Source organism: Tasmannia lanceolata, unplaced genomic scaffold (assembly GCF_043159265.1).
Source record: "Tasmannia lanceolata isolate RefF3 unplaced genomic scaffold, GAP_Taslan_0.1 ptg000005l, whole genome shotgun sequence".
NCBI classification, from domain to species: Eukaryota; Viridiplantae; Streptophyta; class Magnoliopsida; order Canellales; family Winteraceae; genus Tasmannia; species Tasmannia lanceolata.
The window spans coordinates 11057044-11070214 of NW_027518682.1; the positions used below are offsets into that span (position 1 = coordinate 11057044).

At 38.4% G+C, this 13171-nt stretch overlaps 1 protein-coding gene across 1 annotated transcript; it reads right to left on the bottom strand.

Annotated features, from left to right (window-relative positions):
* Nucleotides 1–5682: 5682 nt before the first annotated feature.
* LOC143877473 (two-component response regulator-like APRR5) lies at nt 5683–12224 on the bottom strand. Its single transcript, XM_077379521.1, has 8 exons — nt 11812–12224; nt 9908–10069; nt 9682–9812; nt 9392–9547; nt 8899–9070; nt 7954–8404; nt 6107–6839; nt 5683–5906 (listed from the first exon to the last, which is right to left on the bottom strand). Exons 1-8 carry the CDS (start codon nt 12059–12061, stop codon nt 5793–5795), a joined length of 2169 nt encoding a protein of 722 aa, XP_077235636.1. The 5' UTR covers nt 12062–12224; the 3' UTR covers nt 5683–5792.
* Nucleotides 12225–13171: the final 947 nt, after the last annotated feature.

Here is a 13171-nt window from a genome sequence, read left to right on the forward strand (position 1 = left end):
GTCTGTACATGGTGTCCAAAATGCACTGTGACCCTTCTGTTATAAAAAACTTCATTTTGACCGGAGATCGTTCCAGATTCATGGCACTTCACCATCCTATTGTCTATGAGATTGGATGATCTGGACCATCCCTGCCTAATGCAAAAGTGAGCTGCGAAATGCCTATCCGTGAAATTGCCTCTTAAATCTCATTTAACTAGTTTTATAAGTGCTAGCATTTTGAAAGTGCCATGCTTTTTGCCTTGCTTGTGGGCCAGAGAGCACAGGTAGTAGTTTGGCCCACATGCATGCAGGCTGGCAGAGGTCATCCAAAGCAAATCCTAGTTGACTCGAGCTAGTCCATGATGACACGGGGGAGGTTTTAAACTATGTTTTGAGACTTGAGAAGTATGTAACCTGGTTTATTAGTTCGCTTTGTTACAAATCCTGACCCCGCAATGGGCCGCCCCTTTTGTTACAAACCCTAGTCTGTTAATGATAGGCTTCTTTGCTTGAAAAGTTTAGTTGCTTCAACTCAATCTTCAGTTGCACTTGAGAAAGCAAATCGAAACCTTGTATACATGCGAGGTAGGCAGTTGAGGCTCAAAAGTCGAAAGAAAAATATGAATAAAAGCTGAAAATACATAGGACGAAAGTTGAAATTGTGTGTCAAACTACTTAGCAAGTTACTCAGCTTAAGACTACCCACAATAATCATTAGCTTTATAAACATTAAATAAACGGAACTTGAATACAGCCGATGCTGATTTTTCATTACTTAAATCTACTCAAGTAGTAACCACGCCCGTGCATAGCAGAGCACAAAACATGCCTCAAAGTTGGAAGTTTCTGTCCTTTGATACCTTAGGCCTGGTTTGTTTTGGATTTTCAGAACCGGTTGTGAATCCAAAACTGTTTATTGGACTCAAATTTACGTTTAGTTTTGAGTCCAATGATCAGTTATGGACTTGCAATCGATTCTCAAAATCCAAAACAAACAGGGCCTAAGCAATTAAGGAAATTGAACCACCCATGTTCTCTTTGGAAAATCCAAGATCAGGTAAGGATGACTCGTTAAACTTTACAAAAACTAGCCCCTTTAATTGTAGAGGATTTGAGCTTTTAAATGCATTTAGTATGAAATGAGAAGAGTTATCGAGTTCCTACTTAAGAATGATAATGACGTTCCAACTTACCCAATAAAGAGAATATGGTCTCAGGCACAAAAGTATCAATGATAAAGAATACCGGAATCATGGTTCAATTGAACCAGTATGTACAAATGAAATCACTGAGAATCTAGCATTTGAAAAAATAACAGATTTCCAGGAGCACACATAATAACTAATACTTTTCTGAGAAATTATATGGTGGCCGACCATGTACTAACAGGGGCGGAGAGAGAGAACCTGTCACCCTTGATTTTTGATACCAAGGAAAAATAAAAAAGAGGGAGCTTTTCTTGAATAAAAAATAGGGAAAATGACCAAATGAAAGGACTTTCTACTGACTATGACATATGAAGAGGGGAGACATGGAAATAACCAATCTATAGTGATGGTGACTGATTTGCAAGGGTTTAGGACAAAAATACCCTCATTTTTAAAATACCGTCACCTCTCTCTCTCTCTCTCTCTCTCTCTCTCTCTCTCTCTCTCTCTCTCTCTCTCATGGGATGATCCCAACCATCAATTAGAGGGTCACAATTCCTCTCTTTCTCTCTCATGGGATGATCCCAACAGTCCATTAGAGGGCTCTCTCTCTCTCTCTCTTTCGTGGGATGATCCCAACCGTTCATTAGAGGGCCCCAATGCCCCCTCTCTCTCATGGGATGATCCCAACCGTCCATTAAAGGGCCCCAATGCCCCCCTCTCTCTCATGGGATGATCCCAACCGTCCATTAAAGGGCCACAATGCCCCCTTCTCTCTCATGGGATGATCCCAACCGTCTATTAGAGGGCCACAATTCCTCTCTTTCTCTCTCATGGGATGATCCCAACAGTCCATTAGAGGGCCACAATGCCCCCTCTCTCTCTCTCTCTCTCTCTCTCTCTCTCTCTCTCTCTCTCTCTCTCGTGGGATGATCCCAACCGTCCATTAGAGGGCCCCAATGCCCCCCTCTCTCTCTCATGGGATGATCCCAACCGTCCATTAAAGGGCCACAATGCCCCCTCTCTCTCATGGGATGATCCCAACCGTCTATTAGAGGGTCACAATGCCCCTCTCTCTCTCATGGGATGATCCCAACCGTCCATTAGAGGGCCACAATGCCTTCTTTCTCTCATGGGATGATCCCAACCGTCCATTAGAGGGTCACAATGCCCCTCAGGTTCGTGCACCTCTCTCCGGTATCCTCTTATTCTGAGTGAACCTCCTCTCACAGGTTAGTAGTTTCTCCCTTTCAGTTGTTTAAACTCCTAATTTTTTTAGAAATCTATGATTTAAAGTAGGGGTGGACATGGTTCGGTTTTGGGCTAAACCCAGAACCAAACCATATATAATCGGTTCCCTGAAATTGGAACCAGAACCGAACCATATATGTATGGAACCGAACCGAACCAGAACCATATATAATCGGTTCGGTTCGGTTCGGTTCTGGGTTTACCCAACCTTCACCAATGGCCCTGTTTATTAGGCCATGTCCACCCCTAATTTCTAACAATTCATTCATACAACCTGATTGTGGATATTACTCTGTTTTTGCAGCTGTCTGTTTGTAGGCATTGATTGGATGTTTAGGATCATCCGGTGAGACTAACTTTCTGATCATGTCATGTTCACAACAGGGTCTACCAAATAAAGGATTCATATCACACTATCTGACATGGGTGGGCGCATATCAGGCCTCTCATGCACTTTTTTATTGTACCATTTTCCATTTTTCTGGCAGTCCAGAGTGTTTATAACTTTATATAGATAGTGGGGTGATTTTATCAAATTGGCGGGGGGTGATTTTAAGAACTTAAGGTGAGGGTCGGTTCTCGGTTCGGTTTTCGGTTCCGGAATCCGAAACCCAGAACCGAACCGAATCTGAACCGGTTCCCGGATTTCGGAACCGGAACCGAACCATATACATATAGAACCGAACCGAACCATATGTGCCGGTTCGATTCGGTTCCACGGTTCGAACCGGAACCATGTCCACCCCTAGTTTAAAGCCTTAAAGTTTGGTTTAAACCCCAAATTTTTCACAGATTATTGGTTTAAACCTCCAAGTTTGGTTTAGAAATTTAGTTTAGAAAACCCTATATTTTCCCAAATTAGTTGAAAAAACCGTATATTTTGGAAAATCAGTTTAGAAAACTCTATAATTTTCCCAAATCAGTTTAGACTCAAACCAATAAGTTAGGGTTGGTGCTCTCTCTCTTTCAGTTTGGAAAATCAGCAACTAAAACCCTAATTTTTTTTTAGAAATCTATGGTTTAAAGCCCTAAAGTTTGGTTATGTTTTTTAGAAATATATGGTTTAAAGTCGTAAAGTTTTGTTTGAACCCCTAATTTCTTAGAATTGTATGGTTTAGAGCTCTAAAGTTTGGTTTAAACCCCTAATTGCTTCCAATTTTTTCACAATTTTTTTTCGACCCACAATTACGGGCAACTTCTTCCCGCCGATGTATTCAAATGATACCGTATTCTTTACAAAGCCGTCGACGTGTAAGATAAAAGAAGCTCTTCGTTCTACCGTTCTTCTGTTTACACAAAATTAAACCATTGTCAAAATAACCAATTGAAAAAAAAAATCATTCCAATTAACAAGTAAAGCAACCATTTTAGAATTATGCACAACTTCAACCACTACTAAATCTCCATAAAACAACATAAACCACTACTAAGACAATTCGGGCCACTTTTAAACACTCTAGACCACTACTATGTCATGACAAGGAAATATGAACCACTGCTTACCCTATATAAACCACTTATAAATTCTATAAACCACTGTTAAGCCAATATAAACCACTTATAAACACTTTAAACCATTGGTAATCCTAAATAAACAACTTATAAACACTCTAAAACCACTGGTAAGTCTATATAAACCACTTATAAACACTCTAAACCACTGATAGGGTTATATAAACCACTTATAAACAATATAAACCACTGATAAGCCACTCTAAAACCACTGGTAAGTCTATATAAACCACTTCTTACCCTGTATAAACCATGTATAAACACTCTAAACCACTGATAAGCCTACATAAACCACTTATAAACAGTCTAAACCACTGATAGGCTTATATAAACCACTGTTTACCCTATATAAACCAGTTGTAAAAACTCTAAACCACTGATAAACCTATATAAACCACTTACAAACACTATAAACTACTTCTTACCCTGTATAAACCATGTATAAACACTCTAAACCACTGATAAGCCTACATAAACCACTTATAAACAGTCTAAACCACTGATAGGCTTATATAAGCCACTGTTTACCCTATATAAACCAGTTGTAAACACTCTAAACCACTGATAAGCTTATATAAACCACTTATAAACACTATAAACTACTTCTTATCCTGTATAAACCAATGATAAACACTCTAAACCACTGATAAGCCTACATAAACCACTTATAAAAACTCTAAATCACTGATAGGCTTATATAAACCACTGTTTACCCTATATAAACCAGTTGTAAACACTCTAAACCACTTATAAGCCTATATAAACCACTTATAAACACTATAAACTACTGCTCACCCTGTATAAATCATTCATAAATCCTTATAAACCAATTATAAACACTCTAAACCACTGGTAAGCCTTAATAAACCACTAATTACGATTATAAACCACTACGGAGGATTCTTAACCAAAGAAGCTATATAAACCACTTATAAACACCCACTTCAGTACCGGTTTATGGTAGTGAAATACTGGTTAAACTTAAGAAATTAGTGGTTTACGGAAAAATAACAATGATTATAAAGTGTTTAAAGTAATTTAAATAAGATTAAATAGTGATTGAATGCTTTCTGCAATGGAAGACAGTAGTTTAACATGGAAAACTTTCATTCAAGTTTATAAACATGCCTTATAATGGAAAGAGAGGGGAGAGGGGTAAAAATACACACATTTCCATTAAATGGAAGCTTTCTGCAATGGAATGGTGGTTTCTAGTGAAGATTTTTAAGATTTTCAAATCCAATAACGTTTTTTTCAATATTTGTTGAAAATGGAGGCGTTGTGCAATGCAATGAAGGGTTAGGAAGACTTTCACATCTAAAAATGAGGTTTTCAGCAATAGAATGGAGCTTTTGGCATCTAACAATGGAGGTTTTTGGATTTCAAAAATGGAGGTTTTTGGATTTTTCATACGTACGTTTTTTTGATAGGTGGGAGGAAGAAGAAGAAGAGGGAAAAAGGTGGGTTTTGGGATTTGTTTTTCTCTAAATGTAATCATTTCAAAAAGGTGATTTGATAGGGGGAGAGAGAGAGAGTCAAGGGCATTTTAGTCATATGCACTCTTGATTGGTGATTTAGAAAACACCCCTCTTGAAATGTCATAGTCAGTAGAAACCCCTTCTATTTGGTTATTTTCCCTAAAAAATAAAGGGAGGACGCTCTCTCCCTCCCTCCCCGGCGTTTACATGTAAAGGTTGGCCACCATATAAAATCTCTACTTTTCTTTCTTTTTTTCATTTTCTTTTTTTTTGAAAGGTAGACAGAATAACGAATACCAACTAAGGAGAAATAGAAAATGGGACCATTTAATCACTAAAAAATTTCCAATCCCTGGCACCTTACTTTTGCCTTTCTACTTGTGGCCATTGGGCTAGAGAGAAATTACATCTGGTAACTGAGTTAATCATCTGTCTCTGTGGCTGGAGTAGTAGATTTGATACTTGCTTGACGCACAAATTGACCTTTCAATCGTGGCCGTTGCTCCGCAAGCTTCTTCCTACTCTGATACCTAACCTGCCAAAGATAAGCACTGGGTCTGACTCCGTTCCAACAGAAATCGCCTTTTAAATATTAGGGTGTGATAGTTAAAAAAGATAGTGAATGGGTCGGTAGCGAAAGTTAAAATTATTCAGAAAACCAAGGGTTGAAATCATGGAACTTTTAAGATTCAACAAGGATATAAATAATCAAGAAGAAAAAGCTTATTTCAGTACCTTCTTCTCAAAGCATCTGTCTTTTCTTTTCAAGCGAAATTTGATCAATGAAGCCTCACGTCGGTCATTCCCATTCTCCGCAATAGCTCTTGTATTGACTGCTGCATTCATATCCTCATTGTTCTCACGACTGTTGAGTACACTCTGACTACAGTTACCACTTATGTTTGCTTTTTCTGAAGGGACATCCAATACTAGTCTAGGATCTGTTGGTTCAATATTGATCCTGTGACCCTTCATTTCTTGCTTCGTTTGATGGAGATGGTGGTTTTGATCACGGTTGTAAGAGTTGATTTGTTGGAGGTTATTAGGTTGTGAATAGAAAACAGGTTGCAGCATACCACCATAGTCCGCACACAAGCTCCGGTAAGGTATTGCTCCAACAGGAATAGGTAGTGATATAACCCCAAGTTGAGAGTGAGAAAAAACTCTCTGCTCCTTAGTGAAAGAATGAGTAATGCAGGCATCCTCTTTGATAGGGCCAACGGCTAACCATTCTGCATCTTCATTGTTGCTACCAGATGACAGTTGATGGTACATTAAACCTTCACCTCCATTTCCATGGGTGGGTGTCAATCTTTCGTTAGCAGAAAAAGAAATGGTTTTACCATTACCAGTCCCATCACTACCTGGTTGTACATGAAAGTTAATACCATATTCTCTGGGTCTGTCACATAAGCTGGCTGGAGAAGATCCTGGAGTTGGACATGAAAGACATCCTGTATTACCATACCTGAAAAACACAAATGGCATTTTACTACATGGATATCATGCTTCCAAGAAGAAAGGGTATCCTCCAATGCAAGTGAAAGGACAAAGCAGTGTTTATAAGAAAAGAAGATAATATCATTAATGTCCTTATGGATGTTTGAAGTTTGAACTGGGATACTACGTACTTTTAATTTGTAAATGATTTAAGACTAGGATTGGTCATCTTGTTTTTGGTTCAACTTGGGACCCTGTATCTGTTTGATTCCACTTTAACTAAAACATGACATGCAAAAATAACTGTCTTTTCATGGCAAAGATTAATGAATATGGGAAGCACAAACTGCATGTTCTATGTTGCAAATTAAGAAAACCAGGTCATGGACAACTGATATTATAGTAATCAATTTCTTCACGCAAGGACTCTAAATCCATGGGTTCTTATTCTTTGATCAATTTTATGCATGTATACTTACTTTTTGGGATGGTGTTAACAATGATTTGGGATCTCTCATCAGAGATTTGAAAAGTGAGTTGTTTTTCTTAAATTGAAGATCTATGGACTACTCATTTGCTATAGCCCCTCTGTTGAAGCCTGCACTTGGTTACAAGTACGAATTGGAGAAGCTAGAGGTGCTAGAATATTACTAGAAATTACTGCTGATCCAACTCTGCCTGTACGTTTCAAGGAAAACCATATGTCGGAAAAGCCTTGCATTAAGATAGTTGAAGCCCATACAAAATAGCATCTAGTATACACTACTATTTTGTTGAAGTGCTAAGATTGGCAGCTTGGACGATAGGAAGGACGAAAATTTTGTCCTAGATGCTATTACTCAAACCATAAAATGAGGCAGATTGCGTCTAATTTGTAGATCACCTCACATGGTTAAAGGATCCATCTCTTCCAGACAAGCAGTACATCACATTGTTGATGCATTATTTGGTTTCCATAAAAATTGAGACAAAAATTTCACGTCAATACACAATTCATGGACCATTAGGTCATTGATGAGACAAAGAAGGATGATATGCTAAACTTGTGAAATTAAACCTTGCTCATCACCACAGGCAAGGCTTAGTTCAGATATAACAATAGAAGTGAGATAAAAGAATATGTCAGAAGGCAATGAGCACACCTTGAAAATGCTGAGGCATGAGAATGTTTCAATATATGCCTTTCCTGAAACCCGTGCTCATTGCATCCATTTAGCTGAGGTCTTCTCAAAGAAAGCTCCCACAATGGTGAGGAAGTGAAATTACACGCAGTTTTACTTGCATCAGAGGATTTTTCAGCCCTACATAAAACATCTTCCTTGTGGGCATTCTCTTCCAAGACAGGATACCTACATTGTCCACTAGCTATCCTTCCAATGAAGTCAATGATCTCTGTTGAAGGTTCATTTGGTACATCAGTTTGATAAAAGGAGTTCGGATTGATACTAGCACCCTCTTTACATATCACAGGGCATGGGTTGTCCCCCCTACAAGGGGATCTATCATTAGAACTGTTCTCCTCCTGAATTTTCTCAGTTGAAACGGCTGCTTGGATAGATAGAGTTTCATTAATTTCTATCCCTTTTGAATTACCTGAAAGAGAAAAAAACAGCCTTTAAAGAACTCATAGTTTAAGGACAAAGTATCAGACTGAAGGAGAGTACTCCACTAAAGAAGAGTCGGAACAAGAAGCTGGTGAAGAAGAACACCCCCAACAGAAGAAAAAAGAAAGCCCCCCATCAAAGGAAAATTGAACCCCCAAAGGTTCAGAAATTGAGGAAGAGCATGAGAGCAAGAAAATTTAGCCAGAAAATGAAATAAGTGATCTCTAAGGGCTTAATCGCATGACCATTGGGACTGGTTCTAGAGTTCACGTGTATTCTCTCTTCTTTTGCTGGACTTATGTTTTGATATCAAGGATATCATGACCTTGATTGAAATGCCCCCTTCTTTAGTCATTGTTCCAAGGGTTGGGGAGTGGTCTTGTTTCTCTTATTGTATCATCTTTCTTTAATTAATATACTGGTAGGGGTCCGCCTAACCCCAGCTTACTGATAAAAAAAAAGTATCAGACTGAAAATCGGTACCTTGTGCCTCTCTGGAGTTGTGCATGGGTGATGTCAACACCTTTGCTGTGTCACAGTCATACTTCTCGAATTTTGACTCAATTTCACTGGAGAATTTCATATTTTCAGTTTGAAGCTGCTCCTCTTGATTCTCCTTACTTTCAATTTCTATCTCTGGTTTACTACATGAGCTCTGGAAGAATAATAGTATAACACCGTATCATTAACGTGTATATGTGTATTGAGATGACACCAAGTGAAAAAGAACGTAGTTGTAGAGCTCACAGCTGCTTCTAACAAGTTAAATAACAATAGTATAGATAATGAAGTATCAATTATATTCTTTATGTCATAATCCAAGCTGCTTTCATCACAGAGATACATTTTTTGTAATGGTTTGTATTCTTTAATAAGGTTTTTCCCCATGAGTGCATGCATAGAACTCAGCTTGACTTACATAAACGCAGAAATCTTAATCAACTAAAAAAATGTAAGAGCCTGCTAGGGTTCTCACCTGAGTATCACTTCCTTCCTCACAGCCATCCCCAGTCATGGATCTGTTGCCAGCATTAGCACTTTTGTTATTGGTAGCGTCATTGTTATATGACATAGCCTCATTTTTCGTTTGATTTGGGTTTTCATTTCTAGATCCATTTCCACAACTACCTGGCTGCAAAAAGGGTATAAACAGGTACTATAAATATAATTAACATAAAGCTAACATGGAAGAATGAAGTTAATTTACAGAACAAAAATTAAATAACTCCAATTTACAAGAATAAATGAAAAAAAAATGAAACATACACAATACTTTCTCCAAACATGCTGCCATAAATTTTTTAATTCGTTCTTTCTGACTGGCTTCACTAGAAAGTCGGCAGCACCCTTCAGCATGCATTTAAATACTATACCCATTGAATCATGTGAAGACATCACTGTTAGAAAAGAAATTAAACCAGTGAGTTATCAAACAGCTAAAATAGACAAAAATAAGGGATTTCTCAAATTTGTTTTAAGTTTATTAACTTACTAATAACAGGAATATTTTTGCAGATATCGTTGCTCATTATCTTGGAAAGAAGACTAATTCCAGAGAGTGAAGGCATCACTACTTCAGTTAAAACAAGGTCAAAGTTGTAGTTGTTTTCCTTCAGGACCTCCCAAGCTTTAAGCCCATCGGCAACTGCAACAACTGTCGACAGCACAAAATGGTAAGGTGGATTAGTGTAGAGAAAATTTAAGCATGCAGACTGCCATAAAGAATATTTTTTCTTAGGAACATCTGACTACCATACAAATACGAACTTCTTTACAACAGGCTTTCACTGCAAGACTTCATACATTTTTAGTTGGCAAAGTACACCTAATTGAGACATTCAATTGTGTACTGTTTACATTACAAATCAAACATATTGTAGCATTGAATTATATATCCTAGGTAAGTTGTAAATTTTCTTTCGTTTGCCGTTTCGTTTTGGCCACCGGAACGGAATATATCGGTCATTCCGGTCATGTCGTTCGGATTTCGTTCGAAACTTTTCGTTCCACTACGTCAATCGAATTTTTTTTTCTAATAGTTAAAAATATGAAAAAATCCAAAAAAAAAAATCAGAAATTGTTAGAAAAACATAAGAAGTAATTAAATGAACCAAATATGTAAAAGATCCAATATTTACTTAAAGAAAAATCACTATTAGCTGAAATGCGTGTGTTGACTTCTATGTTGACCGGTGCCTGACAAGATGGAAAATTTTTAGAGACCAAATTATTGGGCTTTTGGGATTTAATAATGTTTGGACATGATAGGATTTATGAATTTTTAAAATTGGAAAAATACCCCATCGTCTATAAATTAAGATTTTGACCCGGCTGATTTTTTTGAACTTTGTACTAGAACTAGAAAGTTTACTTTTTATCCTTTTAAAATTGGGTCTTAAAAACTATTGTTAATAAATCCAAATGGGAGGTATTAATGCAATCCGATACAGCGGAAGTGCGAAAATAAACCACAAGAATAAGAAATCGCAGTCCTATGATAGCAAAATAGAGAGAAAAAAGAAGAAAACTCCAACAGTGGATGCCTTCTCTCTTACTTCATAATTGATAATCAAAACCGAAATCCCATTACATGTCTCATCCACCCCCTTTTATAGATTATGAGGGATTCTAAAAATGGAATCTCATACAAGCAAAAAGAAACATCTAAAGTTGGCACCTTCATATTAAAGTAGACTCAATCCTAAATGACCTCATTTAGCTATGCATGGTGAAGAATTTAGGATTCTCTACTCAAGTTGAATGATTTACATTAAGCACAAGGAGTGTTTTTATAGAACACTCAAATGATAAACATAGAAGGGAGGTGAAGATAAGTACAGAAGAAAATAATCCTAATCAAATCTACTTTCCTAATCTCTTTTGGTTGCCTCTTCTAATCCACATGCCTAATTTATACACGTGCCTCGTTTAGCTAACTTACCCAATCTACCTCCAAGATGATCCAACTGTGAGATCTTATCCCAATCCAACCGTTGGATCCCACATATTCTAACACATGGAATGGACATATGCCTTATTTGGCCACGCATGAAAAATAGAAATGAAAGTCCTCTAATTTTTTTTAGTGAGTAAGTCCTCTAATTGGTAGGCGTAAAAATGAAAATAAATCCATCTTAATTCTTAATTGATGGAGGAAAATAGAAACAAACCGGCCCTGCGATTTGGGTTGCATCAGGTATTCCCTTATTTACACCTAAAGACATGTACTTAAATGACTTTATATGTGAGTACCCAGAAGAGGAAAGAAGAAGGTGATAGGAGAATAAAGAAGAGGGAAGAGGAAGAGAAGAAAAAAAAAAATTGGACAAATTTCAGTCAACCATTAATCCAAAACAAAAAGCAAGTTCACCGAAAGAGGGAAGGAGGAGCTTTTACCTTTGTAGCTACATTTCCTAAGGAGAGCAGAGACTATATGGCGAGTGGAATCGTCATGCTCGACCACCAAAACTCTAAGGAATCGCCGAGGCAAAACCCTCTCCCACCTTATCACCTGCTCCTCCCCTCCCGCCATTTTCGACTCGCGCCAATTCCTCGCCACGTTGGACCCTCTTATTCTCCCCTCCTCCACCTTACCAGCGATCAATACCGCGTTCGACGCCCCTTCCTCTCCTCCTCGGCGTTCCATCGTCAGAGAGACAGAGAGAGAGTGTGACGTAGGGGTGCCACGAGTGCTTGGTTTTGTGGCCACCGACTCGGAAAAATATCTTCCAGCCACGTCAGCGAAGGTGAGTAGGAGATCAAATCCTCAACGCCACTTGGCTTACGTGTCCCCTCTCCTCTCCACTTGCTCCTCCTCGCCCAGATATTTTCTTCCTTCTCATCTGCTTGCCGCAAATCTCTTGGTCTCAGATTCTCCACCTTTTCTTTATCTTTTCTGTACTACCGTTTTGTTGGACGCCACGTGTTTATCGCTCGTTAGATTTTTGCATTGCAGTTCAACAAGTCCAGTATTTTTGTTTTTTTTTGTTTTTCACAAGTACCACTGCATAGGATGATCCAAACCGTTCATTTGTTGGGCATCGATGTAAATTGGCTGTACCCCTTAAATTGTCTGGATAGGATGATCCTAGCCCTCCGATCTGTAGAGGGACTTCGCATTATACAACCTCTATTAGATTCGAGGGTTAGTATCGGAGAGTACAACCTGTTTACATTGTGGCCCAATGAATGAATGAACGGTGTGGATCATCCTAAGAAGTGGGCCCTATGGTTCTTTTTGAAAAAAATTATTGGACTTCACTTGCACACACCATATAAAATCTCTTGTAACTTTTGCTCGTGAAGTGGGCCATATAGTTATTTTAAAAAATATATTGGACTTCACGTGCAAGCACCATATAAAATCTCTTGTAATTTTTGCTCACTCAATATGCAACTTTGGAGTGTAGATGCCCTCTTGGCAGTTCTTGATTGGCTCTGAGTCCGGTATGTTTGGTATGTTTGCCACGTTGGCCCACATTAAAAGGGGCCATGCATAGCAGTAAGCAGCAGTACTCTCCCGTTAACTAGACCCGGCAAAATGAGACCCGTACCCGCGGGTACACCCGGCCCACAGGGTACGGGTACCAATTTCAATACCCGCGAAAAAAATACCCGTACCCGTGAACTGCGGGTGGGTCTGGGTAGGGCGTTGGTGCCCGCGGGTGCCCGCCATTAGGTTTTTAACTTTTTATTCTTAAGGCCTAAACACTAAACACTAAAAAATAGACTACCAAAACAAACATTTGTTAAAGTA

Coding starts and splice junctions, on each gene's coding strand:
- LOC143877473 (XM_077379521.1), bottom strand. CDS start 12,061: ATGGAACGCCGAGGAGGAGAGGAAGGGGCGTCGAACGCGGTATTGATC. Junction 8,405..8,898: donor CAACTCCAGAGAGGCACAAG/GTACCGATTTTC, acceptor TTTCTCTTTCAG/GTAATTCAAAAGGGATAGAA. Junction 5,907..6,106: donor ACAGATGCTTTGAGAAGAAG/GTACTGAAATAA, acceptor TATCTTTGGCAG/GTTAGGTATCAGAGTAGGAA.